The sequence below is a fragment of the Microtus oregoni genome, unplaced genomic scaffold (genome assembly GCF_018167655.1).
Source record: "Microtus oregoni isolate MIOR12 unplaced genomic scaffold, Mior012 000016F_ref0000370, whole genome shotgun sequence".
Classification (NCBI taxonomy): Eukaryota; Metazoa; Chordata; class Mammalia; order Rodentia; family Cricetidae; genus Microtus; species Microtus oregoni.
Genome location: NW_024543075.1, coordinates 7,908,213 through 7,934,090, shown reverse-complemented (window position 1 = coordinate 7,934,090; position 25,878 = coordinate 7,908,213). Strand labels below are relative to the sequence as shown.

The 25,878-nt window shown below is 49.0% G+C and overlaps 1 protein-coding gene across 1 annotated transcript in view; it reads left to right on the top strand.

The window, feature by feature from the left end:
• Window positions 1–11,536, top strand: part of Mgmt (O-6-methylguanine-DNA methyltransferase) — a 237,415-nt gene extending 225,879 nt beyond the window's left edge. Inside the window, exons 4-5 of the mRNA XM_041667076.1 lie at window positions 6,317–6,456; window positions 11,142–11,536. Of these exons, the coding sequence (XP_041523010.1) occupies window positions 6,317–6,456; window positions 11,142–11,351 (350 nt within the window). The 3' untranslated portion in view covers window positions 11,352–11,536. The remainder of the gene's footprint in view (window positions 1–6,316; window positions 6,457–11,141) is intronic.
• The last annotated feature ends 14,342 nt before the right edge of the window (window positions 11,537–25,878 follow it).

The following is a 25,878-nucleotide window of genomic DNA, read 5'->3' as shown; positions in this document are numbered from 1 at the left end:
AATTCTGAGTTGTCAATATTCCCTTTTGTGTGCTGAAAATGCTGCTCTGGCCTAGTATCTCCAATAGAACCCATGGTCATTCATACCCAGTGTCTCCAATAGAACCCATGGCCATTCATACCTAGTGTCTCCAATAGAACCCATGGCCATTCATACCCAGTGTCTCCAATAGAACCCATGGTCATTCATACCCAGTGTCTCCAATAGAACCCATGGCCATTCATACCCAGTGTCTCCAATAGAACCCATGGTCATTCATACCCAGTGTCTCCAATAGAACCCATGGCCATTCATACCCAGTGTCTCCAATAGAACCCATGGTCATTCATACCCAGTGTCTCCAATAGAACCCATGGCCATTCATACCCAGTGTCTCCAATAGAACCCATGGCCACTCATACCCAGTGTCTCCAATAGAACCCATGGCCATTCATACCCAGTGTCTCCAATAGAACCCATGGTCATTCATACCCAGTGTCTCCAATAGAACCCATGGCCATTCATACCCAGTGTCTCCAATAGAACCCATGGCCATTCATACCTAGTGTCTCCAATAGAACCCATGGCCATTCATACCCAGTGTCTCCAATAGAACCCATGGCCATTCATACCCAGTGTCTCCGATTGATAGAACCCCATGGCCATTCATACCCAGTGTCTCCAATAGAACCCATGGTCATTCATACCCAGTGTCTCCAATAGAACCCATGGCCATTCATACCCAGTGTCTCCAATAGAACCCATGGTCATTCATACCCAGTGTCTCCAATAGAACCCATGGCCATTCATACCCAGTGTCTCCAATAGAACCCATGGCCATTCATACCCAGTGTCTCCAATAGAACCCATGGCCATTCATACCCAGTGTCTCCAAAAGAACCCATGGCCATTCATACCCAGTGTCTCCAATAGAACCCATGGCCATTCATACCTAGTGTCTCTGATTGATAGAACCCCATGGCCATTCATACCCAGTGTCTCCAATAGAACCCATGGCCATTCATACCCAGTGTCTCCAATAGAACCCATGGCCATTCATACCCAGTGTCTCCGATTGATAGAACCCCATGGCCATTCATACCCAGTGTCTCCAATAGAACCCATGGCCATCCATACCTAGTGTCTCCAATTGATAGAACCCCATGGCCATTCATACCCAGTGTCTCTGACTGATAGAACCTCATGGCCTTTCATACCCAGTGTCTCCGATAGAACCCTATGGCCATTCATGTTGCTACCCTGTGCAGAATGAGTTCTTTCTCCTCGGGCTTCTCTGTTTTTAGCGTTCAGCAGTCTGGGTGGGCTATACTTGAGCTGAGCTTCTCAGAGTATGTCCTATTTGCTATTTACTCTGCTCTTTGAAAGCTGTTAAGTTCTTTTCCATTCCACATTTTCTCTCCTCCTAGTGGTAATCGAACAAGAATAATAGGTCATTTGACCATGTCCCATGAATCTTCAGTTCTTCCTGGAGAGTTGTGTTTGCTCTAGATAGAATTTCTCAGAGCTCGGGTCGGGATGCTCTTGGCTTGTGCGCAGATCCTGGACCTTTTCGTCACATACTGTCATACGGGTCCCATGAAGAGCAATTTCTAAGTCAGGTTATTGACACTTTGGGGCTAAACTTTCTTCTTGGTCATTCTTGTGAGCATCTATTTCTTTGACGAGACCTTCTGCCTTCCATTTGTTTCAAGAGCCTTTCCCCTTCCTGCAGCATCTGCTTTCAGGTTTTGTCAAATGAGTCCAGCATCGGTGTCAGCCCCAGCGTGGCTCACCTCTCCCTAGGCATCAGACATGGTTCTAACCACGAGCACATACTCAGCAATTCTGGATTACAGTCTGGCCATCCTGAATGGGATGAAATGCTAAGCCATGGCGCACTCCAGATAAATAAATAAAATGGAATAAAAAAAAAACTTCTCCACAGTCCCCCTGGTGCTTTCCAGTTCTCGGGAATCCCTTTTCAGTGCCTTAGAACCCAAGCTGGGCTTTGTTCAAGTTCTGCTGAAGACTCCTCATGCCTGAGCTCAGATCCAGGCCGAGCAGCAGAAAGACAAAAGGAAGGAAAAACAAGGGCTTTTGCCTACCTTCATACCTGTTGCCACCAGAAAGGGGCAGCTGCTTTTCAAGATGCAAGTTCCTGGGCCCACCATATCCCAGCATCAACATAGCATTTGGGGGGACAGTGGTGATCCCCCTCTTCTTCTGGCTGTCAATGGGTTCCTTTCTCCTCAGTGCAGGAACTATAGCAAGCCTAGCCTGAGATGAAAAGAATCTATAACAGCTCATCATCTTGATGTTTCCCCATCTCCTGACTTCTAGTATCACAGCTCCCCCTCACTAAGCTGCTGTCTACATCTGCAGGGTTCCAGAAAGGTTTTGAATAGGAGGGACCAGGCAAGTGTGATCTGGAGCCAGAGCCCACTTCCTTCCAACCTGTATTTCAACTTCATGTCTCAAAAGCTCACCCTGGCTGCCTCTGAAGCTTGTGCGCTGTGAGTGCAAATGGCTGTGGCCTGTGCCAATCTCGGTAGAGTCTCTTCCAAGCTACCTCTTGCTGCCAAGGGAACACTCCCTGGCACCTATGCCTCTGCCCTTCTAATATCTTGGCCCAGGATGAACTCAAGGCTCATCGCTAAGAGAGGCATCTCCTATGGAAGTCAGAGCTGTGTGGACTGCCCTTGGACGTATAAACCAGGCTCCAGGGGAAGGGTAGGGCCTAAGCCGCGCCTTGAAGGCCAGCCCTGTGATTGTCCCATACTCAAGTGATGCAGGACAGAGACCTGGGATGTCAAAGAAGCACCTGCAATGCTTGGTAGAAAGGGAGGGGCTCCAGAAGGAAAGTGGGCGGAGCCAGACCACTGCCTCCTCACACCACATCCCCCGTGTGGGGTCTCCCTTATCAGAAGTAGTTGAGCTTCCTGGGTCTGAGTGCAGGAGTGGAGGTGGCGTTTCCTTTTAAGGCTGTACTTCCCACTCCCTTAGCATACATCTGAAACTCCCAGTGTCTACAACACAGCACCACTCTGGAAAGCAGCATCCATTCCGCTTCTGATGAGCTCAAGTCCAGGTGGTATGAAATAAATAACTCATTTCCGCCTAGGTGGCTTCATTATATGCACAAGCCACCAGAGCCATGTCCTTCAGAGAGGGACTCTGAAAGGCAGGGCAGCCTCTGGCAGAGCTTTGACCCCAGCTGCATCAGCCTGACAAAGTCCTGGGGCAGAGGAGCATACTGGAGAGAGGAAGTCTTCAGAAGAGCCATGAGAGACCAGCGAGCTTGAAGAACACCGCACTATAACATGCAGGGACTCCTTCCCATAGCTCTGGGGTTGCTGGCTTACTTACTGTGTGGAGAGCCTCCCAGGGGAAGGTTAGATTTCACTGGGTCACCCAACATGACTCGGCCAGCCACCGAGGGTTTATGTGGCCACATCAACTTTCAGAAACTGTGTTTTCCTCATTCCCATTGAGCTCATGTGAGCAGATCCGCATACATTTGGAAACCGGTCCTTAATGCAAAAGTGCCAGTCCCTTCCTCGCATGTAGATGCAAGCAAATCTCCACTGCGCCCAGGTCTGGTTAGAGGCCTGTCTCTGAGAGCGGCTTCCACTAATGAGTGCATTTGCTCCTTACAGCGTGAAGAAGCGTTTTCAGATACATTTGAAAAAGGATGTGCTTGATTCTGAAACGCTGCTTTCTTTGAGCCAGACTGCCTAGTGCAGCGGTTCTCAGCCTGTGGGTCACAACCCCTTTGGGGTCAAACGCCCTTTCGCAGGGGTTGCATGTTTGCATCACAACTCATAACAGTAGCAAAATTACAGTCATGAAGTAGCAATGAAGATAATTTTATGGTTGGGGGTTAGCACACCACGAGGTATTCAAGGGTTGCAGCGTTAGGAAGGTTGAGAACCACCTGGCTCTTGCCCTGTGTGAACTGTGGACTGGTTAAGAGCTAGTTACCAGGCCTGGGGATGCAACTGCATTGATAGAGTGCCTGGTTCAATCCCCAGTATAAAATGGGACTCGGTGATGGGCTTGTCGTAATTCTGTACTTAGAAGATAGAAACGTAAGGGTTGGGAATTCAAGGCCACCTAACAAGTTGAAGGCCAGTCTGGGATAGATGATAAAAACAGAAAGTTTCCTGTGATAAACTGACAGCAAAGCTGAACTTGGGGCTGTCAAGGTGGCTCAGTGGTTAACAGTACCCGCTGCTCTTCAGGGGACCCAGTTTCAATTCCCAGCACTCAGCCTGCAGCTTCAGTCTAGAGGACCCAATGCCCTTTTCTGCCTTCCATGAGCACCAGCCATGCATGTGGTACATGTACACTCATGCAAGTAAACTTACATAGAAAATAAAAACAAGTATTAAAAAGCCGAACATGTTTGAGATTCTATACTGGTATCTGAACACATAGACTTTTCATTCCAGATGCTTTTCCACCTGGGGAGAAAGATGCTCCGTGACCTGACAGTCCGTGGTCGGAGACCCCGTGGCTGGGAGCCACCATTGTCTCTCACAGTCCTACCTGCTCCAGTTAGGCTGTCCTTTGGTTTAATCGCAGCAGGTTACTAAAGTGCTAGGCTGTTCTGGAAGCATCAGTCACAGCCTTCTCTCTGGGCCACAGCACGGGCGAGAGCCCACGGGGTCTGCACCCTCTGAGAAAAGCCAGGCAGCTCCTGCTTCCTGCAGCATGGGGCTGCTTCCTTTGCTCCCTCCCCGCGCAGCTCCTTGAAGCCTTTCTCAGGGTGCCCTGGCCTTCCTTTCTTCTCCTCCTCTGCCTGCTTCCTTTGCTTTTCTCAGACAACAGTAACAATAAGTACGATTAGCAAGGTGATTCGGAGCCCCTTTCAGAGGGCAAGACAGTAAACAGAGCTTGTTTGCCTAAGGAAACCCTCCCAGCACCCAGCCACTCAAACGGCGTGTGTTAATGAACCCAGAGCCGTTAATGCGGTTTCTTCAGTTAAATTGATTCATGAATTTTGAAGAGAACATTATCTAATGAATTTTCTTTGAATAGAAAGCAATTAAAAGGACAAATCAGTCTGATTAACCCCAAAGTCACCCTCCTGCCACAAATGCTGTACAGTTTGAAATTATATCATAAAAAAACTAGAGCACATTCGCTGTGTCTGTGCCCTCTACTAATCCATGTAAATTAATGAACAACAAAGTTAATTTCTTTGATGACCCTTTTCTAGTATCACCTGGATTATGCTGATGTTTAATTTGCTTAATGTTATAATAAAGACTAAACAGGGTTTTTTTTCCTCCAGTGAAGTGATTATCATTCCCTTCAGTTAAGAAGTGATTTTTATTATTTAACATGCATGTAAGGGTGTGTTTCCTGTAAGGACCGAATCACACTCCCCGCCAGCATGGCACCACATGTGGCCAGCACTGTGGAGGACACACTCCCTGATGTCATCTCTGCCCCTGGAGCCCTCCCCTCTCTGTTGTTCCCATCAGAAACTGCTGCCCCAAGTCTTGGAGCCCCAGGGATGGTGGATATGGCTTGGCCTCCCAGCTCCCCAACCTGTGTGTCCCCTCAGGAAGACAATAGGAATCCATTGACACCAGACTCATCCTTCTGCCTGGGCTTCTGCCCTCCTTAAGGTACATTGTAAGGAATGATTCCAGAACCTAGAGGCATCGGGGAGCTGGCTATGTCTCACCCCAGCCATTTCTGCTGCAGTCACAAAATGCATGGCGCTTGATGTGGCTGGTCAGAGGAAGAGGTGCTTTATTTTTGCAGCACTGCTCAGTCAAGATGCCTGCAGCTGCCTGGAACCAGGGTCACCCCAACCTGGGCATACTGGCATTCAGAGCAGCCCTGGAGATAGTCCTGCCCACTGCTGGGTGTTGACAGCTAGAAGAGGGTCCCATCCCATCCCTGGAGACTTCTTCCTCCTGCATCTCACCTGAAGTTGGAAACGAACCAGCAGCCCAAAGGGCTTTTACGTAGGTGGGCCAGCAGGGGCTCCCAAGCTTGCTAATTGAACTGTGTGCAAATGCGTGCCTGCCCGCTCACAGAAAGAGCATCCCACACAGCTCCACATGGACCGCGAGGAAGACGGAAAGAAATTAAAGATGTGGGAAGCCTTCCGAGGCCCACCTGCTCTGTGCCCGGCTCCCTCCCAGCTCTCCTTGCCTATGCCGCCACCCTGACAGGGTGCTGTGTGGAGGCCTGTGTTTTAATTGAGTGTAACACCTCTATTTGTGTCATTGTATTTTCTGCTGGGGAACTGGCAGCTATTTATATCTGAGCCGCTGGAGCCGTTGGTCCAAATCACGTCACTCTGTTTTCTTTCTTTCAGATTCATTCACGAGACAGGTGTTATGGAAGCTGCTGAAGGTTGTGAAATTCGGAGAAATGGTTTCTTACCAGCAATTAGCAGCCCTGGCAGGCAACCCCAAAGCGGCTCGCGCAGTAGGAGGAGCAATGAGGAGCAATCCAGTAAGTTCCTGCAGATGGCCAGCAGGCTGGATATCTGCCGTTGCTGGGTTTTGAACCACTCTGGGAGCCAAGTGTCATTTGAATAAATGTATTTCAGAGGCTATGTGGCCGGGTCGGGAGAGGGACCGACCCTCATGTCCCGGACACATGAGTCCTTCGTCATAGCAACCCCTTACCAGAGAGGAGGAAACCGGGAGAGTGGCAAGCAGACAAGAGGTCAGCCTGTCCATTCATTCACCACCCACTGGCTAGTCCCCACACTGGGTGCCTGGTGAGTGGCATTCTTTCATCCGCTGGAAATGCAGCCGTATGTCCAGAAGACAAGAGGCCTGCCCATGTGGCACCAGCCTTCTGAGAAGGTTTTGGTGAAATAGTACAACCCCATCTCCCTGGGTCTCTGGGGTATGATGAGCCTAGGAGATGTGACACCTAGCATCATAGATGTCTACTGTCCTTGGGTGTCAGCTCCGCAGGGAACAGCTCTTCCCCCAGAATGCATCAGCGTTTATTTATGTTCCTTCCTGCAAATCTGTCAGAGTTTATTGAGCTCCAAGTTCCCAGCCCACAAGAAGGTGACGCTTTTAGAGACAGCCTGTGGTCCCACATTGCAGTGGGTATTTTGCCTCCCCCGGAACAGCTAAAGTCCAGGCCAAGGCCCTGCAGGCCTGTGGGCCTTGGATGGGCAAGAAGGCACTACCTCCAGGTTCCCTAAATGTCCCGAGCAGCTTTTCTGTGCCAGTATAGGTGTGCTGTCATGTTGATAAAGCTGTGTGGGCCTCTAACATGACAGAAAAATGCCACCTGATCAGAAGTGTACCCTGTCTGGAAGGGACATTGATGAATCAGGCAGTCTGAGCCTCCTTTGGTGGGCAGTGGTTGTTGTTTGAGAAGGGGTTTCTCTGTGTAGCATTGGAAGTCCTGGAACTCACTATGTAGACCAAGCGATCCTCAAACTCACAGAGATCCTCCTGCCTCTGCCTCCCATTTGTTAAGATTAAAGGGGTATGCATCACACCTGGCTTTGGGGATGACTTTTGAGGTCTCCCAGCAAAACTTTTCTCCTGCCTTTTGGTAGACCACCATTTCTGGCTGGGCCACAGCTAGATTTTGACACATTAGATTTTTCTTTTTCTTTTTTATATTGGACAGGGTTTCTCTATGGAGCCCTGGGGTTGACCTGGAACTCTCTCTGTAGACCAGGCTGGAAGTCCTAGAGGTACCTGTGTTTGCCTCCTGAGTTCTGGGACTAAAGCCATTCATTACCACGCTTGGCCATGAGGCATTGGATTTTGTTATAGACAAAGAAACAGCTCCAATACACTTTTGTTCTGTGACTCCGTTTAATGCCGCTGGAGAACAGAGGAGGCCAACGCTTTCTACCCTTCTCCTACTGCACCCTTGCAGCTACTGTTTTGAACACACACCAACCGTCCTGGCCTTTGGATGGAGTAGGTCTCTCTGTACCACACTCCCAGGTCTGAATCCCTCCTGAGACTGAGGAGGAGGTGTTGCCATTTCCCAGGTGACTCCTGCCGCAGGACGAACAGTTTGGTATTTAGCCACACTCAAGTTAGGAACTGAGTTGTTTTGTTTTCCAAGTTTCCCGTGTGTACTCACATGATGATGAAGATGGTCCCATCAGTGGGCACCAACACCACAGCTTCTGCTTGGAGTGCAGCTAACATCTATGCTTTAAGAACAAGCTCAGCTGCCCAGGATACCCCCTGGGACACATACCGTACCCACTTTGGTGATGAGTCTCCATCAAGCACCCCTAGAAACGAGTATGAGAAGGGGATATTGAGACTTGAGGGAGAAAAGGCCTGGACAGTGGTAGGTTCTGCCTGCTGCCTGTGTTGGTGGTGTCCTCAGCACCACTGAGGACAGGGCCCAAGGTGGGGTGGCTGTATATGTCCCCCTTACCCCAAAGCCGCCAATTTGGCATAAGCTTATGGAGGATAAAGTTCTCATGTTTTGGCTAAGCAGTGCTATTCACAAATGCGAGAAGAGGGGTAGGAAGGTGTAGACTGCCCCAGGCACTGGAGGCCTCACCTCACATCATTGCTTTGGTGGCTGGCAGGAACCTCATGCCATGCAGCCTTACAACTGGCTATTGCTGGGTTAGCCACCTCAAGAACAGGAGATGCCTTTTGCAGGGTAGAAGTTTCCTCCGTCCAGGAACTCAGCTTCTCCCAAGTTTCCCAAGTGAGACTCACTGGCCCTACCAGAAGACTGGGCAACCTCTGGAGGGTGCCACACCACCCTGAATAAGGGATGCCCAGGCCCAACGACTTTTCATGTGCACACACACATGTGTGCACGCACACATACACACACACACACACACACACACACACACACACACACACACTAGCTTACTCACAGAACCCCCTTCTGCCACATCCTCAGACACAATTTGCTAAATGTAGTTCAGAGGCGATCAATACAAGCTGAGGGAGTTTCCCACCTTTTTCTAAACAAACACATTCCTGAGGAGTTAGTTTATTCGCAGATTGCCGTGAGCACCGATGACCCCCGAGTCCTGTTCTGCCATTCACTCAGATGGCTGTTGATAAAGATTTAGCATCATGTTCTGAGTGTCAGGGATGTCAGTGGAGCTGAACCATTTGACCAGAAGAAAAAAACGCACCGGGAGCTATTGATTACAACTTCTCGGTGTCACTCGTTCACCAGGATTTAGGTATTGATGAGGCTGCGAGTGAAAACAAGCTTTCTCCCTTGTGGCCTCTGCCCAGAAGAACAAAGGCAAAGTTGGAAGAAATATTCAGCCAGTTCCAGAATCAGAGGGATTCCATTATCGATCGCAAGGCCCCTTCATGTTATTTTTGTTGGAGACAAATCTATGGGTTTGGAAGTTTTATAGCAGTTGAGAAAGGGCTTGCGCGAGTGATGGATCCGGGTATTGGACAAATTAGATTTCACAGCATGAAGATTTCAATGAAGCTGTAATACCACGGGCTCCTTGAGTATCGCTAGCAATCGCATTGCCTGCAGCAGGGGCTGTCAAGAAGAGGGCAGCAGTGGTACGGGTCCTTCAGATATGGCCATGGATGGAGCCCCAGTAAATCTTACTGGAGCCCCAGTAAGGAGCTGTTGCTAGCCTGATGTGAAGCAGGGTCCATTTCTGAAGGTGAGCTGTGTGAGTACGTCACCCATCCACCTGCATTCTGTGCTGGCAGTCCCTCGACTCTGCGTTGATCCACAGAAGGAAGCAGAGAGAGGTGTGCTTGGTGCTCACTCTGTTATCCCATAATCCCTTGAGAGAGAAGAAAAACATCAAAGCTGAGAGGTCAGATCTGCTATCGAGTAGAATGGTGGAATATTCATCTCCGTGTCAGCAAGATCAGATGGAGTGGCATGCCTGTCTCCACCAAGGCTGAAGGGTTGGTGTCACCTCACAGTCTTCTGACTCTGTCACTATTGTATTTCATTTTTCTTATATAAATCGGTCAGAACCTTCCATTCTCAACACCTGTCGTAGCGCTTTTCAAGGTCAAGGTCAGACTCTGTCAAGGTCACACGCTGTCATGCCACACACCTGGAATGCCACTTCTCACCCCGGGTGCATGGTCAGCTCTCACCTTCCCGATTGTCATGCCAGCAGCCCTTAAAACTACTCATAGACCGCATGTGTCCACGTCATCTCGGTAGCCATCGGAGTCAAGGCAGGAGAAGGTGTGTGAGGTGTGGGAAATCGTGTCCCCATCTCCCACGCTTTGTTGTAAAACTGAATGCTGGGAGAAAGAAGGGTGGAGTCAAAGAGAAGCCATGTAGCCCCTGGAGACAGACGCTGGAACTTAAACCAGTAAGCCACAGATATGTGGCGATACACAGATTAATAGAAATGGGTACCTCAGACCGTCTGAGTTGGGAGGCCGCAGAAACCCTGATAAGAACTTCCTAGTCTACGGACCTTGTTGGGACACTGGATGTGATGCCAATGGCACTGTGTCTGGGGGAAGGTGTAGACACAGGTGCCATTGAGATTCCATGTATCCCAAAGAAAAGGGAAAGAAAAACTCCCAATACACAGGCACAGCGTAAGTTGGCTTGGCCAGCTTTTCCTGTGCAGGGCCACTGGGGAATATTCTGTGTGTTCACAAAGCAGCCACAGATGGCAGCCAAAGGCATGGCTGTGTTCAAATAAAACTTTATTTACAAAATCAGAAGGTAGGTAGCATCAGCTTCACAGCCATGGTTTGCCAACACCTTGGGTAAACTGGGCCTGCCACCATCCCTGAAGATTCTAGTTACAGATTGGTGACATCAGAAAGTCTTGTAGAACTCAGAAATGCAGGTATATAAATATAACTATATACAAATATATATACACACACACACACACACACACACACACACACAAATAACTTGAGTAGGGGCACATGTTCAATCACCCCTCAGGTGCAATTCGGTGTCCTCCTAAACCTTGATACAAAGAATCCCATATCCCTCACATACCTCAGAACAGATGTCCATCCCACAAAGGATACGCTCAGGGCCTCTGTAAGGTACAAAGTAGGGGTACTGAAGGAACCAGCATGACGGCCATGCCAGGAACCTGCTAACTGGAGATCAGCCTGGTAGTGCCGGACAGGCAGGACCTTGTCAGTAGCATAGAGACCTCAGCCTCGAGCCAGACTGACAGTGGCATTCCTGTTTTTCAGGTCCCCATCCTCATCCCCTGCCACCGCGTGATCTGCAGCGATGGCACCCTTGGCAATTACTCTGGAGGAGGGCAGGCTGTGAAGGAGTGGCTTCTGACCCACGAGGGCATCCCAACCCGGCAGCCAACCTGCAAGGCCTTGGGTCTGACTGGGACCTGGCTCAGGCCGTCCCGTGGCTCCACCAGCTCCAAGCCATCTGGCCGGAAATGAGTGGCTGTTGGAGTGACAACACTGTAAGACGTGTCGGAAGCGGGAGTGCGGTGGTGCTCCCACTATATTAAAAGCTAGATGTGTCCTGGGGGACGAGAGTTGGCTGTCCTTTCCTGTTTCTACATTTTCCAGCAGAATGAGTTGAAACGACCCACCCTTGTGGATGTCATCAGCTCCCTTCTCTGACATGGTTACCGTTCCATTTTTAATGCCTATTAACGTGGGGGTGAGAGTGAGAAAGACCTTGTGAGACTTAGGGCCCCTTTGCATGAAGGGAGATGCGTCTGACACCTGCAGACAACAGCTAGCCACCCCAGACTGTCCATACCGCACGGCTGACCCCACCCTAGTGGGGCCTCCCCCCCCCCCACAGTCATCCTTCAAGCCATCTATCCTGAGGAGATTGCAGGCCCCACTCAGTTCCCAACACCCCACCCTCGTTGGCCGGAGGAGGGACAGGCTAGGAGATAAATACCTTTTTGGGGTCTGCGTTGTTTCTCCACCTGCCAGGAAAGTGTCTTGCATCCTCTGTGGCACTGTGGTCTACCATGATGAGATTGGGGGAGGCGGGGGGAGTATCTTCCAGAAATGATTTGGAATACTGAACAGCACACGGGGACTGAATTTGGCTGGGCTGGTGCCCTCATAGGCATTCACGTCAGGTCACTTCCCGATCCCAGCTGTTTTTGCTTTCCTCGTCTTTAAATGCTCTGGATCATATGTAGGTGAAAGGGACATGGTCCTTCTTGGGAGTGTCAAGGATCCGGGACCAGTAAAGGTCCCAACTCTCCCACGTTGATCTGTATGTTCAAGGTCATCCACAGTAATAGTGGTCAGCCCGTTGGAGACTGCCAGCACTGGAGACTGTCGCCCAGTCCACCACGTGGCTCCTTCTGATGCCTTCCAGCTCTAAAGTGGACTATTCCTAAAAAGTGAGAGGAAAATCTGGATAAAGAAACAGCCTGAGATTGGAGGAATGAACCACTAGTCATGGAGTAGAAAGCTAGGTTCTATAGCGGCTTCTCTGAGCGTGGAGAACACCCATGTCATCTGAGATGGAGCTTGCATTGATGAGCTCGGTACTGCATGCTACCTTAGCATCCACGTAAACAAACCGCAGGCCTGGTTTCCGACTTATCATGTCCTTGTACCAGAGGCACTAACTCTGGTATGTTTGTGAAGAGGCATTACGAATGCCACACTTGGTGGGTTTGGTCGTCACCTGTCATCACAAAGCGAAGTAGGTCACATTCTTATGGTGAGCCCTGTATCCTGTGCATTTTCAGGTAGGGCTGGGCATGCACACTGGCATCCTCCCATCTGGCTTCACTGGGGCACTTTCTGCTTCTTTTCTAAAAGGATTATCTTTTTCTGACATGATCAGCAAGACATGTGGGTAGGACTGGAATACCTTGCATCCGAGTGATGCCACATTGGTGTCTCTCTGGCACCGAGAAGTCACTGTCTGGTGCTTTGTCCTGAAGAGAACAGAATTATCAAAGAGCTACTCTGGGCCCTGCAGCCTCCTGCGCCTTGTGTGTGCGTGTTCCAACAGAGGGCACCATGGCTGCAGTGTACTGGGGAGACCCCAGCCTCCTCTCTGCTTAAGAGGGATTTGAAAGGTGGGCGTCAGGGTTGAACTCAACAGTTTCTGAGCAGCTTCTCTCCACTGCCATGTGGGCCACCAGGCCAGTGCCTTGTATATAGGCCTCCTGTGCCTGGTTGGCCTACATAATGGGAGCTTTCCTTGTGATCGCTACATTTCCAAACAGATTCAGGCTCTAAGAGGAGCCTGGGGCTGTACAGACATCCACGGCCGAACCCCCAGCATGGGACAGCCACATGCACCCGGGACACCAACCCCATCAAAGCTGCAAGGGCAACCTGGCAGCTCCAGGTAGCCTGGAATGACGAGCAGGCATGTTTGGGCCTGCCCTTGGAGCAGGACGAAAGCCGTGTCTGCTCTCCTCTCCGAGGGTTTCCTCGGTGCTGTCATAACAGGTTCCTGGATGCCCCGAGGTAGCCGTTGACAGCAGCAGGACTCACCGCAGTGACCGTGTACTGCTCCAAGGATAAACTCTGCAGAGGCTGACATGAAACGCCGGCGCGGTCGCCTGGAGCCGCTCCGGCTCAGGGTTGCAGCGCAGCTTGTGAAAATAAGAGGAAGAGGAAAGGCATAAAGAGTTACAAAAAAATATTTTCCAAATAAAAAGAAAATGTTGAAACAAGAAAGCTGTGTTCTTTGGCCTTGGCCCCGGGTCCCCCTCACCTATTGAGTCTCCATGGCCTGAGCTCCTGCGCTTTGAATGCCGAGGCGGAGGCCCACGCAGCGTGTCAGCTGTCACTGCACCGAGGCTTCTGCCAGCCTCCCTGTCATCTTGCCACCTCCATAAACCATTGTGGCCAAAGACTCAGAACTCACTGACAGCAGAATAGATTGGTTGTAAAGAAGGCTGAAACTCGAAAGTGCATGTGTTTCCCCGAGTAAGGGAGGTTTTTTTCTTCATTATGAAAGACACACTGCCCACTTACCCGTGTCCTGTGGCCCTATCCGGTGAGGAAGAAACAAAAATGCAAGCTTAACCTGTTTTCTGCCCCAAGAAGGGAATCTCCAGCCTGGAGTAAGGGCAGTCCAGGGTTTGGAAGCCATGTTCCTGTAAAAAACTTTATTGGATAAAGGGGTTGTTCTTTGAGATTCTAGAAGCAACAGGTGAAGGCAGTGAGTACTTTGAAGGAAAGGATAGACTTGCATGGGAGGTAACCGGATGAGTTTCTGGAATGTTCTTCAGGGCTGTAGAAGATCCATACTCCTTGATGTCTTCCAGTATACCTCTCTCTTCCATAGGTTCCACTTTCTATTACTGCCGTGTTGCCCCAAGTCCCCTTTTTAGAAGGGACCTAGTGTACCTAGCACTGATACAGTCACACCGAGCCCTTAGCCCTGTCAGGACAACGTTCCCCTGTGAGCACATGGAGAAGAAAGCCCGCAGCAGGTGTTGTCAGTGGCAGGGAAGGGGTTGCGGACCATCTCCAGCTTCTCGGGGTCACTGAAAACTAGGTAAAATGCTGCATGTATTCCACCATGTGCCTGGGTCTAGTCCTCAGGAACAAAATGTCTCTGTGGATCTCAGTGTCAGCTCAGACCTCAAGGCTATCAGAGTGATGAGGGGATGGCAACTGCATCTGTGTGAAACCCTTCCTTTCCCTTCCATTCCAGAGAGCCCAGTGCTCCTTTGATTTCAGACATTGTATGGTAGGACTCTGGAGTGACAGGAACGTTGGCTTACTATACGAGCCAAAGAGCACTTCCTGTTACCCTGAAGATTTTTCTGGAAGTCCACTCAAGAAGCAAAAACTTCTGCAGCTTCCTCCTATTGGGAGAGGTCTGGGTCCCTGTGTCTTACAACTATATCACAGAAGGCAGATAGGGCCCCTGGGTGGGAAGCTAAATTTTTGGATCTCCTCCGAGCCATCTCTGTACGCCCTTTGTCTTCATGAACATTGTATCAAAGTCTGTATTTAAGAGTCTAGAATTAGCAGAGTGCAGAAGGCCACACGGGATGTATTTGCAGCTGTTGAAGAGGCAGAGGCAGGAGAATGGTAACTTGAAGGCCAGCCTGGGCTGCTTAGAAAGACCTATGTCTTGCCATTTTTTTTAAAAAAAAGCACTTGTGATGTGGGAGCAGGAGGATGGAGGTCAGCCTGGTCTACCTAGCCAGTTGCAGGAGCAGGAGGATGGAGGCCAGCCTGGTCTACCTAGCCAGTTTCAGGAGCAGGAGGATGGAGGCCAGCCTGGTCTACCTAGCCAGTTTCAGGAGCAGGAGGATGGAGGCCAGCCTGGTCTACCTAGCCAGTTTCAGGAGCAGGAGGATGGAGGCCAGCCTGGTCTACCTAGCCAGTTTCAGGAGCAGGAGGATGGAGGCCAGCCTGGTCTACCTAGCCAGTTTCAGGAGCAGGAGGATGGAGGCCAGCCTGGTCTACCTAGCCAGTTTCAGGAGCAGGAGGATGGAGGCCAGCCTGGTCTACCTAACCAGTTTTAGGCTAGGGAGAACTGTAGAGGGAGCAACCAAAAAAATCAGAGGAAAAAAATGAAGAATTAAGATCCTAGCAATTTCACTTGAACAGTTTGGATAAAATTAAATGAGACTCTGTAAAAGGCTCGTTTCAGGTCCCATTGTCTGTCTGTCTGTCCGTCTGAAACAAAGGGAAAGTGATCGCCAAAAGCCAGCAAGAGCCCAGAGAAACCATAGGTTCTGACATGGCTCCAGGTGACCAAGCACGGGCATCCGGGGGCCTCAGAATGCCGGGACCCCATGGCTCCAGTTGCTGACAGATGAAAAACGCCTGGTCTCCATCACACAGGGCCTCTCCAACAAGAGTCTGTGGTGGGATTGGGGGCCAGAGTAGATGAGGAAATAGGAAGTGGATGCTGGGCCGGGAGGTGCAAATTGACAGCAGGGCCCAGCCTGACAGCGCCTCTGATTGATGAGAGGACACTGTTAACAAGCCTTTAAAGTTTCTCATTAATGTTTTTTTTTTCACTGAAGAGAGCCACAAGAAAAAAAATTCCACATGGACGGTAATTAAGATCGATCCTGTACAGTATGGTGCTGGCGCTGTTGGGAGCCTTTAAAAGAAGAAAGCAAACTCTCCTATTAAACACTCATTTTCAGGCTGCCAGCTTCTGGGTTATTGAAGCCCCATGCCATGTGCAGGAGGCACATTGTGTGGACTAGGGTGGTAGTGGTGGGCCTCACAGGGAACCTGTTTTCACTGATGACACCGAATGGAGCCTCCACCTTTCCATTGCCGTGATCTCTGATTGAGTGGCCCAGGTGACAGGAGCTTCTGGCCAGTCCCATGGAGTGTCGAAGCTGGCTCTGCAAGACATGTGTGACCCTCCAAGAGATTCCAACTCTGGAGTGAGGTGGAGGGCAGAGGAAGGAACCGTGAGGTTAAGAATCGTGTCTCTCCTTGTGCACACACGCAGCTGCAGCCCAGGTCTCCCTGCTATGCAACATGGGGTATATGTGCCTCTGGGTCCATTTGTTGACTTATAAGGAGGAACCCAGCTGGAGAGGAGACCAGTGTCTAAACACTCAGTGCTGTGGGACGCTGCGGAAGTGCTACTTTTGTGGTTGGATTGTCATGACTACAGGACATGTGTGAGATTTTCAGACGCTATGCAGGGGTGGGGGGCATGTGGGGTGACTCAGTGGAGTCTATCAGGAAGTCCACCTAGTGGAAGTTGACCCTAGAATCTCCCTTTCTTGGGCCCTGTAGGGAGCTGGGGTCTAGCCTGACAGAGTGAGGGTGCACATAGGGAATGGGATCATTGTCAAGGCCTTGATATCCAATTTCTGAGAGACAAAGAATATTTCTACATCCAAATCATCCCACCAGGCTAGCAAGACTCCTGGGAATCCTGCCAGCAAAGGTGGCTCTGAAGCCCCTCCATCCTGTAGTTCAAGGTCAGTCCATGCTAGTATGTGAGGCTAGGCAGCCAACCCCTCACTTAGCACCCACTTGCCTGGTCTAAGAAGTTGTCCCTAAGAAGGCCCCTTCCTGGTTGCCAGGACATGAGAATTCTCACTAAAGTAACCTTCTCCTGTGCCATCATGTTGGGCTACTATGGAACAGACTTTCTGGAATACAGGCAGCTAATATACTTCAAAGATTTTGTATGGTGACCCTGGATGGCAGACATGGAGTTCTGACTAGAGTCCTCCCCTCTGGTAGGTTGTTCCTGGGAAGTAGCTGGACAGTGGGCTCCTTCCGGACCAGTTGCTCCACCCAGAGCACAAGGGTCCCTGAAGGAGCCTCATTTCATGGAAGTGACTGTTTGGTCAATAGCTTATGCAGATTCCTAGCTAGCTCTTACATCTTAAATTAACCCATTTCGATTAATCCATGTATTGTCACAAGGCTGTGGCTTATTGGAAAGGTTCCAGGCATTTGTCTCCTCCAGCAGCTACATGGTGTCTCCCTGACTCCACCTGCTCTCTTTATATATCTCTGTTCAGATTTCCTGCCTGGCTTTACTCTTCTAAGCCATTAGCCAAAACAGCTTCTTTATTAATCAATGATAATAAAACATATTCACAGCATACAGAGAAATTCCACATCTCCCATTTTCTATCTTTGTGAGACTAAAGTTTTATATCTAATTTATCTTTTATCATAACTAAGGAAAACTATAACTATCTAGTCTTCAACTCCATCAAAAACTCCAGAAGAATATATTACCTAAGTAAACAGAAAGTGCATTGTAAGCAACTTCCAAAACTCTAGAATTGATAGGGACATCTTGCTGCCTGAATAGTCACCCAAAGTTCTTCTGTAACATTGGGTCATCCATCTTCAGCCTACAGGCCCATAGTATCTTGCAGACTTTCCCATAAAGCAGGAAATTTGAAAGACTATTTTGCCTATATTGGCAGTTTGTCAGTCACTTTATTCTGTATCCTACAGAATGTCTGGCAGACTCTTGACAGGAACGCTGAAGGACCATCTCACCTCTTTTGGGAAGTTCAGCAGTCATTTTTCTGTGGGTCCTGCATGTCCAGTTTATACAACATACCATCAAGCAGTTCCAGCAATTTCTTGCAGTTTCTTGCCCAAATGGCTAACAAACTCTCTAAGAAGTCTCTTCAATGCCCATCATCCTCTTGAAGTAGATTGGTGCTGCCAGGAGCATATGTGTCTCATTGTCATGAAAAATCCTAAGTTATTAAAACATTTTAAATACCATATTCTGTAAGTCTTTGAAGTGTTAAAGATTACCTATCTAGCTGATATATATATATATATATATATATCCTAACTAATCCATTAATCTGTAATTCTTAATTATACATTGCATTTTTAAATGAGCTATGCAAACACAATACCTTAAATAAGAGCAGAAATACATAAATGCAATATAGCAAAGTCAACCTTAAGTTTATATCAAATGACCAAGATCCATACCAATGCAAAGTATTCATTCATCTCTATGGCACATCCCCCTTATTTTTTAACCAACTCTTTTAAAATGAAAACAAACATTTATAAACAATCATTTTGGGGATTTGGCCATTGTTTTCTTCAAACTGTTTACTGCTGTTTGTTGAAGGAAGTATTTTGAGGGTTCACGGAGATCTTTGAGGGGATCTTGATTCATCAAGCCACATTAGCCTGGAAGGAATCCACAAAAAGCAGAACCTCTTTTCCAAAGAAACATAAGACCCAAATTTTGAAGTCAAGATACCTTTAAAATATATATGTGTTGGTTTAGCTTAGCAGCCCCCAGAATAAAATATCACTCTGTAGTCAAAAAATTCAAAGAAAACACAATAGTATACATAATCCAGATTCTCTGTCTATTCCACCTTTATGTGGCTTATTTTTCCTTACTTTGCCTGGCTTTACTCTGCTAAGCCATTGGCCAAAACAGCTTCTTTATTAACCAGTGGTAATAAAACATATTCACAGCATTCAGGGGGGAAACCCATATCATTGGTGCACTCAATCCAGCTCTAGTCTTGGACTCTCACCTGTTGTGTGTAGGCAGTATTTTTACCCACGGAACCAGATGCATTCCAGCAAATGCAACCAGTCCTGTACCTTCCCAACTCCACAATGTCAGGTCTGGCCAGTATCTCCATGTCCAGCTCAAAAACCCCACAACACTTGGCATCTGTATCCTAGAGTTTCACCAAAAAATCAGGCTCTGGAACATCCCTGTCCCACATTTACCCAGATACTTTTCAGCTTAAGAAGACAGAGGCACTAAAAGTTTGTCTAAGATTAAGTCTAGAATGGTCTGACAGCTGTAAAGGAGAACCATGGGCATTGTTGGCTGTTGGTGATTCCAAGGACCATGGAAGGGATGTAGGAGGTTGGAGTTGAAGCTGGTTACAACAACGATAGCCTGGTTGTTTTTACCACCTCTTAAGGATGGCCTCTGTAGGCTGAACATTTTCCTCACTATCTTTCCTTGATGTAATCACCCTGTACAAAAGCTCCTAAGATGGGAATGGGGTCATCTTTCTGTCTCCCTGAGAATAGTTAGGTGATAAGGATGGAATGATTCCCAACCCCAGTAGCTCACCATCAAAGTCCTTGTTATCCCTGCCAATGAGACTGTGGTAACAGTCTCAGGTATTGCCAGAGCTAACAAAAGATCTCCAAAGATCAGAGGCTCCAAGGATACAAGGGATAAAAGCAGTTAAAAGTATAGTCATAAGAGACACAGCCAGACACCACTGGAATTCTCTTTATCAGACAAGGAAATGGAATTAACCTAGTTATCAGTGAGAGTCAGTGTGGGTCTACATGGAATAATAGGAGGGATGCCATGTGGCTAATAGGCTCTTCCTATCCTCACAGGAAGAGGCCCATCCTACATAGTGGTAAGTGGGAGAAGATAGAACAGGATGGCATCAAGTGGGCTTCTGATGGTGTGCACTGAATAAGGCTTTAAAGAAGATTACAGTGGTTATGTCTGTAGCTAATGGCCATCTCTGCAGGCAATTTTGCCTTCTTCATACCTAACCGACCATGCCTATAAGCATGACTGCGCACATAGTCCATCATTCTGTATGCATACTATATGGTCAGGGAAAGCAGGCAGACTCTTCATTTTTGCAAAGAACATTGGATAAGAGCTAACAAAAGGTCTCAGTAAAACACCTGATTCTCGAGCCTGATGATCTGAGATTGATCCCCAGAACTCAAGGGCATGGAGAGAACTGACTCCCAAAAGATAGCCTCACCTCCATGTGGGTGCCACCCACACTCACACACATCATGCATGTGCATTTAAAAAGTACTTTTTTTAAAAGAGGGAAAGAAAATTGGCGAAGCTGTTTGTGGTGAATAAACCTGGTCATTTCATGTATCTTGGAGACTGGGGCAGGGTAATCGCAAGTTCAAAACTTGCCTGAGCTACAACATAAGTTCAAGCCCAGCCTGAGAAATCTAACTCTCAAAATGACCAAGTAGGAAGACTGAGAATATCAGGGAGTGGTCAGCACTTCCCAAACAGGCAGACGACCCTGGGCTTAATGTCCAGTCCTGCACAGGCACATGAGGACCTGGACCCATCCCCAGTAATTCCTTTTGCTCCCCTACCCCTTGCTGCCCAACACTGTAAGAGAAAATCCTGGTGACAGGGAGAAGTGGTACCCATGCATTTCCCACAGCCGCTGCTCTCTTTCTGGAGCCATGAGAACCACGAAGCATCCAAATGAGGGGCTCCAACTTCGGCAGCTGATGGGATCTTGACCACCAAGTTGATGTAAGAAGGCAGGCAAGTGAGATAGCCTGTGCTCCTCCACAAATGAACTCTTCCCTTGCAGAAAGGACATGCCTGCTCATTTTCATCTGAAGATGAGTGTGTCTTTAAAGAGACTGGCAGTAAGTAATGTGGATGGCCGTCTAGGCCTGGACAGCTCCTGGAGTGTGAGCTTCAAGCACATGTTCCCTTAGGGGGTTACATTTTTAGTAAGACATTGTTGAAAAGGGATACTTTTAAGCCAGAGTCCAGACTACAGACAAATCATCTACCTAGGAAAGTAAGTTCTCCCTTGGGGTTGGTTCATATCCTAGTCAGGTTTAACTGTAAATGTGACACCTCCTAGAGTTACCTGAGACGAGAGCCTCAACTGAGGGATTACCCAGCTGAGATTTTCCTGCAGGCTTGTCTTTTAGGGGATTGTCTTGATGGTTAATTGATGGAAGAGGGTCCAGCCCACTATGGGCAGCACCATCCCTAGGCCGTGTGTACTAAGCTGTATTAGGAAGCTAACAGCATAGATCTGGGGATCAGTGGGCCGGAAAGCAGCTTTTCCATGATTTCTGCTTCACGTTCCTGCTTGAGTCCCTTGATTTTTCTCAGTGATGGACAGTGAGCTGTAGGCTAAAGTAAGCCTTTCCTCCCTGAAGTTGCTTTCGATCAGAGTGCTCCATCACGGGAACAGAGTGGAACTCACTTGAGTATCTCTGGAAGATGCCTCTAGTTTTCTCAGAATCCTGTCCTGGATGACCTGACACGCATGTGCATGGCAGCAGACCCACAGGGGCTATAGAAGCTCCTCGGAAGACATCTGCCTCCTTGACACAGGTTCTGGCTGGGTTTCCATCCTGGGACGTGTAATTGTGTGTACATAGGTGTCCTGAACTGTAGTCTTGTCTCCTTGTTGTGATCGACTCTTCCTGGAAGCTGGCAGAGATCCATGCCACAAGCCATCCTGGACAAGGGACTTTCACCCCTCCAATGGTGCCCTCCCATTGTCAAAGCTACCCAGGGTCTATGAGACTGGACACCAACAACTCTTACATGTTGGCCTCGGCTCTACTGCTCCTGCCATTGCTATGGCTTCTGCTAAGAGCCTGGCTTCTGGATTCCAGAATGTGCCAGGGGAGTTCAGGCAGTGCTCCCCAACCTCATTGTCTCTCCATGTGTTTCTGGAAGGGACAGTGAGGAGATGTCACAGTTAGCACACTAGCCAACAAGGACAAGCTATATCTACCACTGTCTGTGGCCAGCTGGGGTACTGTGTTACTCTAAGAGCTCTGGAGGCCACCAGCCAAGCCAGAGAAGCACACAAAATCACAGGCTAACTGATGGCTCTTAGATTCACATGTGCCTTCTCATGGGCTCTTTTGGGGAGCCACCCTGCTTCAGGTCCTACCAAGGCTGCATTCTGCTGGCTTGAGAGCGCTTAGGAGGGGAATCCCTGCCTTGTGATGATGCCTTAAGGGAGAGCGGGAATATCCACCTGACTAGCGCATAGGGCAAGGTCGCAGGTTACCATCAGCCTCAAAGCCAGCAACAGATGTGATTGAACCCTTGACTGACATCACAGCTGTAGATCCATTAATTTTAGTGTATCTGATGAGCTCAGGGGTAGTTTCTTTTCCTCTGTCCCTACCCTCTTGAAGGGGAAGCTTTTGCCTGTGGAAGGCATAGAACCCCTGCCATCAATGAAGCTTCAATTTGGAATTCTTTGCTTTTCTCCACAAACAGATCCAACTTCCTCTAGCTCCCACCACTCTGGCAAGGATCTTCATGACCTAGGCTTACAGGAGGTAGTCTAGAAGTGACCACACACACCCCATCCCTGGTAGGTGCCAGTGCAGTGCCCGTGGCCCATGGGCAGTGGTGGACAGCAGGGGAGATGGTGGTGTACAAACAGCCTGTGTTCTACAACTTAAAGACAATGAAGTGACCAGCTCATAAGTGGGTCATTGTTTTGAAGTGGACTGCATCATTATATGAGGAAATCAAGTTGTACTTAGTATAAAGTGGTGTTGAATCTGTTGGTGTCATAGAGAAACTAAGCATCGCTGCCATTGTTAAGCCTCACCCTCTCTCCTGAAGGAAAAACTCTGGTGTCCTTTCCCACAAGATTTCACACTAAGCCAGGTGGTGGTGGCGCACACCTTTAATCCCAGCACTCGGGAGGCAGAGACAAGTGGATCTCTGAGTTCAAGGCCAGCCTGGTCTAAAAGAGCTAGTTCTAGGACAGACTCCAAAGCTACAGAGAAACCCGGTCTCGAAAAAAAAAAAAAAAGAGAGAGAGAAAGATTTCACACCAAATTCTGGCATTCCACCTATGCCAATGGACCCAAATAACTGGGCAGATGAGAAGTGTTGCCCTTCCCTGGAAGGTGACCCACAAAGGAACATAGACCCAGCAGCCCTCCTGAGAAGGCATGTGAGCCGTGTGCACAGAGTTCAAGATTGGTGAGTGTATGAGTGTGTGTGATTGTCTGGTTCCGTGTTTGGATTCTCTAACCAAAGGCCAGGCATAGCCAAGTTCCTGAGCATACAAACACACAGAGCTTGGAGTAACTGAAAACAAAAGCCCTGAGACACATGTCTGGCAGGCGCCTCGGTGCTGGACTTGAGCGTGTCATTGAGGAAGCCATGTGGGCAGGTCTGCTCACTGCAGGAGGAAGGCTGCATTCTCGTGTTTCCAGGCTGGGGACTAGCTGAGAACACTCATTTATTTAAAGGTGCTGCTTGCTCAAGATGCAGAATGACAGATCTAAATAGTGCAGCACCGAGAGGTATGTAGCTGTCTGTCCTCTTGCATGCAAACATCCCACTTCTGTGCAGGGAAGCAGTGTGACAGGCATTCTGTACTTTCCAGTAAATTGGTCTCAGATGTAGATGAGCGGATTCTCATCAACACAAGATGGAAGCGTCTGTGCTGGGCCTGCGGCTGTCAGGGCTGTGTGTCCACGCCATCCTGGTTCCGTGTTGTGTTCTCCCACCCTTGCTTGCCGGGAAGATTCAGAGGCCACAATAGTCCCCGTGGTCCGAACATTCAGAGCTTGTGCAGTGGGTATAGTTGGCGTTCTGGATTGAAAGGGACCTCTGGAGAGACAGCCCACCTGTAAACCCTGCTTTGAACACCGGTGCCAGGTAAAATTAGCCTGCATCACCCTAGTAGACCCTAGACCCAGTGACGAGTGTTCCTGTGGCTCATTGAGAGAAGACATAGACACGAAGGAGGAGGTGTTGGGAGGACCGAGGAAAGAGGAGAGCCATGCAGCCTCAAGCCAGCCCCATGTGGAGCACGGGAGTTCCAGAGAGCAGAAAGCCCCCGCCCCCAGAGCACTCCGGGGGATACAGGCCTGTCAACACCTCCACTTCAGTCTGAGCTCCAGAGATGGAAGCGTATACTTCTGTTGTTTGGAACCTGTGTGTGCAACTTGATGCAGCAGCCCCAAGACACTCTTGCTACTGCCTCTGAGTGGCAGTGGTGAAGATGTGAGCTGGGTCCCCTGTCAGGTCACTGCCCTGTCACACAATGCAAGAGCCAGGAGCAGCCCCCAGCATGGACCGAGTGCCAGATGCTGAGAAGTCAGTTTTGAGAGCTGGACAAGCCCAGGTTCAAATGCCTTCTGTCTGTGGGACCCTTGGTGATCTATTCAGCCCTTCCAGAGGGACAAATGTCCAGATGCTCTTGCTCTTCCCTCCCTGGCAACCTGCTGGCCAGAGGGACCCTAGAGAGGAGATGCTGGATGGATGACCCCAGGATGAAAAGGAATCCATTTCTCCTTTTCTGGCTTGAATGTGGTCAATAACAGTGACCCATAGACATGTGACAGTCCCCAGGACTGGGGTGTCAGGCCGCAGCTGAGTCCAACAAACCTGTAGCTGGTGTTACAGCTCACAGTGGCCATGCGAGGTTGTGTCCATACCAGGGCACACAGGAGGTTTTAGCAAGACTCTAATTGCGAGCCACGGTTTTTTTTTGTTTGTTTGTTTTTGTTTTGTTTTGTTTCGTTTTGTTTTTAACCAAAGGATTCTAAAAGGCTGCACTTCTCCTGGCCTGGTCCTGCCGTTCTCATAGGGAACACATCTTTGCTCAAACTCGCTAGGTTTTAGTATTAATGATACCAAGCCAATCCTAAAGTCGCCGTAGCAGAAGTCATGCAGGATTGATCTAAAAGAGACAAATTAACCAATGGGGGAGTTGTGTGGCTGTCCTAGAACCATCTGGCAGTATAGAGGACCTGAAGGAAGGGGTGACGGGTACCGTGCTTCATTCAGTTCGCGGTTGCAGGGACTCAGGACAGCTGGACAAGCTATTCAGAAAATAAGCCAATCTGGTGACTTCAGACATCTGAACATGCTTTTCCTGGTATTATGTCGGGTGAAAACATACCTGTGCCCTGTGTGTGCACGAGGTCTCTGGGGGAGAGGAGCAGGAGCTCCAGAGCTGTAGGGGAAAAGCCTCAACCAGCTGACCTGTGAGATGACTGGAGACAGAGGGCAAGGAAGGCACTGGCAAGGAAATGTGGGCAACCTTTCTAACAGAGTGGATTTTATTTTATTTTTTATTGTACAATAGTTTATTTTGCATACCAATCCCAGTTCTCCCTTTCTTCTCTCCTCCTACTCACCCCATCTTCCTCCCACCCCCCATATCTTCTCCTCAGGGTAAAAGCCTCCCCTGGGAATTCAAGGAAATCTGTCCCATCACCTTGTTGAGGCAGAACCATGCCTGCCCCCACTGAGCAAGGTCTCTCTCCATAGACAGTGGGCTCCACAAAGATAGTTCATGCATTAGAGTTAGATCCTGGTCCCACTGACAGTGGCTCTACACACTGCCCAAGCCACACCATTGTCACTTGCATTCAGGGGCCTAGTTCGGTCCTGTGCAGGTTCCCTGCTGTCAGTCCAAAGTCAGTGAGCTCCCACTAGCTCGTGTCACCTGATTCTGTGGGTTTCCCCATCCTGGCATAGTGGGTTGAATATTTCTATAATGGATGAAAAGGCTGGTAAAACATCACGGTGGATAGAGGTGCCTGCACAAAGGCCTGACAGCCTCTTACCATCCTCAGATGTTACAGGGTTTAAGGAGGTAACAGACACCTGAGAGTTTTCCTCTAACTTCCACACATGTGCCACAGTGTACACACACACACACACACACACACACACACACACTCACAAGGCAGTCACCAGCAAAGATGCAAAGCGGTCCTCGAAGCCTCTGAGAACAGCAGAGGAACTGGATAGACAATG